Raw genomic sequence first — 5000 nt, forward strand, 5'->3', positions numbered from 1 at the left:
TGACACTGTGTCCTCTGCCTTTGTGACGTTGTAGTCTCGTAAAGAGATTCTGAAGATCCACACGCGGCAGTGGACACCGTGTCCATCGGAGGACTTCCTGGAGGAGCTGGCGGCGCGCTGCGTCGGTAAGACGGTTCCTTCCCGGTTCTGGTTGTTGTGTTGGAGTGGGAAGCGGCGGTGTGACCGGCGGCGGCGTTCCTCAGGTTACTGCGGCGCCGACATCCGCGCCGTGTGCACGGAGGCGGCGCTGTGCGCGCTGCGGCGCCGCTACCCCCAAATCTACGGCTCGCCGCAGAAGCTCCTGCTGGACGTGTCTTCCATCGCCGTGGGCGCCGAGGACTTCGCGGCGGCCATGATGAAGATGTCGCCGGCGTCGCGCCGCTCCAACGCCTCGCCGGCCAAACCGTTGTCGGCTGTGGTGGAGCCGCTGCTGGGCGGCGCCCTGCGGGACGCCCTGGCGGCGCTGCGACGGCTATTCCCGCACGCCGCGCAGGGCGCGAGGAGGAGGGCGGAGCCAGGTGAGTTCACCGCCACGGGGGCGGGGCCGGGGCCGGCGTCGCGCTCATGGACTCCTTTCTCTTCCTGTCAGATCTGACCTCTGGTGTCCATGACGACGGGCTGATGTCTGCAGACGGAGGCGCCGGAACCACAAACCCCTCAGGAACCAGAACCAGGAACCTTCTGCACTTCACCAGGTGAGACGCATCATCCATCCAGCATCCATCCATCATCTATCCATCCAGCATCCATCCATTGATCATCCATTCATTCATCCATCAATCCACCATCCATCCATCCATCCATCCATCCATCACTCCACCATCCATCCATCCATTGATCATCCATCCATCCATCCATCTATCATCCATCCATTGATCATCCATTCATTCGTCCATCAATCCACCATCCATCCATCATCCATCCATTGATCATCCATCCATCCATCCATCTATCATCCATCCATTGATCATCCATTCATTCATCCATCAATCCACCATCCATCCATCATCCATCCATTGATCATCCATTCATTCATCCATCAATCCACCATCCATCCATACATCCAACTATCCAGCATCCATCCATCATCCATCCATCCATCCATCCATCCATCTATCCATCTATCATCCATATCTGTCATCCATTTGTCATCCATCATCCATCCATCCGCTATCCATCAACCAAACCATCATCCATCCATCCGTCATCCATCATACTTCCATCATCCATCCATCCATCCATCCATTCATCCATTCATCCATCCATCCATCATCCCATCCATCCATCCATCCATCATCCATCCATTGATCATCCATTCATTCATCCATCAATCCACCATCCATCCATACATCCAACTATCCAGCATCCATCCATCATTCATCCATCCATCCATCCATTCATCCATCCATCCATCCATCCATATCTGTCATCCATCTGTCATCCATCATCCATCCATCCGCTATCCATCAACCAAACCATCATCCATCCATCCGTCATCCATCATACATCCATCATCCATCCATCCAGGTTTGTTTTATGGTCACTTCTCATTAGCCCAGCTTCCTTGGTGTTTATTCAGTCCCATTGAAAAGACTCGTGTTAAACCCACGTGTAAACATGGTCGGCATAAGAAGCGATCCTCGATCAGTGCTGCTTCTCCAGGGCGCTGGGTGAAGCGGATTAATCAGCGTCCTGTGCCATGAGGACCAAGTCTGTCATCGAACTTTCAGGTTTTTAGCTGTGCAGCAGCAGTCCTCAGAGAGTTTTTATCTGCTTGATCTGCTATTGATTATTGATCCAACATCTCCAGGATACGCTGCTCAAGGACTGAGCACTCCCCCGGCCTGAGCTTTTTACTTAAAGTGTGTTTCTCAACCAACATCGATTTCTTCTGCTTGTTTTTGACTTTCCTGCTTCCTGCTTCCTGCTTCCCGTTTTCTGCTTACTGCTTCCTGTTTTCTGTTTACTGCTTCCTGTCTCTTCATCACGTCGCTACGAGGGAATGCATGTACAGAACAAATATTTCCCCGTTTCATCCGCTCGGCTGTCAGGCTCTGTTTATATGAGACACGGAGCGGATTATCGATCGGTGTAGACGACCTCGAACGATCGGATCAGAAATACAATCCACTCCGAGTGAAGCGGATCCACTTGGTGTTTATATGAACCTTTTACCATCTGCTTCACCTGCAATCCGATTATGCAGGCCCATGGAAACGTGACCACTCAGAAAATTTCTCTCTCTCTCTCTCTCTCTCTCTCTCTCTGCTGCCCCCTGTAGGAGTGCGGTCAAACAGCCGATGTCTCACCGTCCCCGGATGCTCCTGGTTGGACGTCCTGATTCTGGTCAGACGTCTCACTTGGCTCCAGCCATCCTTCACGCTCTGGAGCGGTTCCCCGTCCACAGCCTGGACTCTGCTGTCCTGTTTGGAGCCGGCAGCTCGTCCCCAGAGGAGGCCTGTGCTCAGGTGAGGGTCCTACAGCCGTCCTACACCCTGAACAACAGCCGCCCTACACCCTGTAAACAGCCACCCTGCACCCAGAACAGCAGCAGCCTCTGACCTGCTGGTGTGTTCCTGAGTTTGCGGTTCTCGAGGTAACGTGGTTCTCGGTAACGTGGTTCTTGTCTGTGCGCAGCGGTTCTCCGAGGCCAGACGGACGTCCCCCAGCGTCCTCTACGTCCCCCACATCCAGCAGTGGTGGGACACGGTGGGCCCGGCGCTCAGGGCGTCCTTCCTCAGCCTGCTGGCCGGCATCCCGTCCTTCTCGCCCGTCCTGCTCCTCGCCACCTGCAGCGTCCCCCATGAGCAGCTGGACCCCGAGGTGAGGAAAGGGTATGCTGGAGGTCCCCATAGAGGTCCTGGAGGTCCTAATGGTCCTGAGGGTCCTGATTGAGGTCTTCAAGGTCCTGATGGTCTTGGAGGTCTTTAGAGTCAGGTTGTTATGTGTTCTGTCAGGTTTTGCTGTTTTCTGCTGGGTTCTGCTGGGTTTGGTTGGGTTCCTGTTCTGCTGGGTTCTGCTGGGTTTGGTTGGGTTCCTGTTCTGCTGGGTTCTGCTGGGTTTGGTTGGGTTCCTGTTCTGCTGGGTTTGGTTGGGTTCCTGTCAGGCTCTGCTGGGTTCTGTTGGATCCTGCTGGGTTCTGTTGAGTGGAACTGGAACCTGCCAAAGTGGGACGGTGTGAAGGACGGCGCAGACCATGAAGACCCTGTGATGTTCTCCTCAGATCCAGAGTCTGTTCCGGGAGGAGTACGGGGAGGTCTACACCCTCGGGGTTCCGTCCCAGAAGGAACGTTCCGCCTTCTTCCAGGACCTCCTGCTGAACCAGGCCGCTGAGCCTCCGCCCCCCGACGGGGACCCCGGTCAGTCTCTGCCCGCACCGGGCCGTTCTGATCCGGACCCGGACCCCCCGCTAACGTCTGCTCCCCCCCCCCCCACAGAGACCGGGACCCTGGAGGTCCTCCCCCCGGCGCCCCTGCCGCCCCCCCACCAGCTGTCGCAGCAGGAGCGCCTCCACCTGGAGGAGCAGGAGGAGGACGTGCTGCGGGAGCTCCGCCTTCTCCTCCGGAACGTGACGGAGCGCCTGATCCTGGACCGGCGCTTCAGGGCCTTCAGCCGGCCGCTGGACCTGGAGGAGGTGGGGGGAGGGGTACCACTGCACCACCGCACCACTGAACCACTGCACCACCGCACCACCGTACCACTGCACCACCGTACCACTACAGTTACGTCTTCCTCCTGCTCCTCCTCCTCCTCCAGGTCCCAGACTACCTCCTGGTGACCCAGACCCCCATGGACCTCTCCACCCTGCTGACCAACATCGATCAGCACAAGTACTCGACTGTAGGAGACTTCCTGTCAGACGCAGACCTGATCTGGAAGAACGCTCTGGAGTCCACCTTAGGTCTCACACACACACACACACACACACACACACACACACACACACACACACACACACACACACACACACACACACACACACGTTAGCTGTACATCGGTTAGAGGAGGAAGATGCTCTATAGTCGACTTCCAGTGTGAAATGTGACGATGGAAACTCCTCCTCGACCGCCGCTATAGCTTACCGCTAATGCTAACGCTAATACTAATGCCAATGCGACCTCTGCTAACTGCTCACACAGCTAGCAGCATGCTAAGCCACTGAAACGTGTCGGACTCACAGTAACCTGTGAGGAGAACCGAGAACCCGAGCGGAACGGCTGCTGTCTGTGCTGCAGATGGAGGCCTGCGGCACCGAGCGTGCGCCCTGAGGGACGCCGTGCGCGCCGCCATCCGAGACCAGCTGGACCCCGACCTGGAGAGAGTGTGTGAGGAGATCCAAGAGGCGCGCTTCAAGAGGGGTGAGCAGAACGTGTGTGGAACCATCAACACTCACGAGACGGAGGGGGGGGGGGGGGGGGGGGGGGAGGGAGGGCAATGGGGTCTTCTGCGCCCCCGTTTCCAGATTCCTTCTGGTGGGGGGTGGGGCGGGGGGGGCTGTTGTTTTCCCCACAGGCCGGGGGTTTGGAGCGGCTGTGGTTTGGGGGGCTGCTGGCTCAGGGGGGTGCATACCTGTCTGCGGCGGGGGGGTGGGGGGGTGGGGGCGGCAGTTGTGGGTGGCGGGGGGTCCTGGATGTGGGGTTCGGTGTTCCCTTGCCTTCCGGGGGTGTCTCCCACAGGATGTGACAGTTGGATGACGCGGGAATGTGAGTGTGTTTGGGGTAGGATGGAGTGTGTGTGTGTGTGTGTGTGTGTGTGTGTGTGTGTGTGTGTGTGTGTGTGTGTGTGTGTGTGTGTGCTTGTTAGCGTGTGCGTGAGAGGGTGTGAGTATGTTGGAATGTGAGTGTGTGTGTGTGCGATTGGTTTAGGGATGAGTGGTTGTGTGTGTGCGTGTGTGCATGTGTGTGTGTCAGTATGAGTGAGTGGGTATGAGTGTTGGGTTGGGGCGGGGGGGCGGGGGGGAGTGAGGCGGGAGAGGACAGGGGGTGGGAGGGGTGGGGCCG

The 5000-nt window shown here is 57.3% G+C and overlaps 1 protein-coding gene across 1 annotated transcript in view; it reads left to right on the plus strand.

Moving 5' to 3' along the window:
• The window catches only part of LOC115409189 (ATPase family AAA domain-containing protein 2-like), a 25325-nt gene that overhangs the window by 15543 nt on the left and 4782 nt on the right, over positions 1-5000 (plus strand). Inside the window, exons 15-23 of the mRNA XM_030120241.1 lie at positions 35-125; positions 204-518; positions 590-695; positions 2282-2468; positions 2638-2823; positions 3224-3359; positions 3438-3634; positions 3757-3901; positions 4236-4358. Of these exons, the coding sequence (XP_029976101.1) occupies positions 35-125; positions 204-518; positions 590-695; positions 2282-2468; positions 2638-2823; positions 3224-3359; positions 3438-3634; positions 3757-3901; positions 4236-4358 (1486 nt within the window). The remainder of the gene's footprint in view (positions 1-34; positions 126-203; positions 519-589; positions 696-2281; positions 2469-2637; positions 2824-3223; positions 3360-3437; positions 3635-3756; positions 3902-4235; positions 4359-5000) is intronic.

Source organism: Salarias fasciatus, chromosome 22 (assembly GCF_902148845.1).
Source record: "Salarias fasciatus chromosome 22, fSalaFa1.1, whole genome shotgun sequence".
NCBI classification, from domain to species: Eukaryota; Metazoa; Chordata; class Actinopteri; order Blenniiformes; family Blenniidae; genus Salarias; species Salarias fasciatus.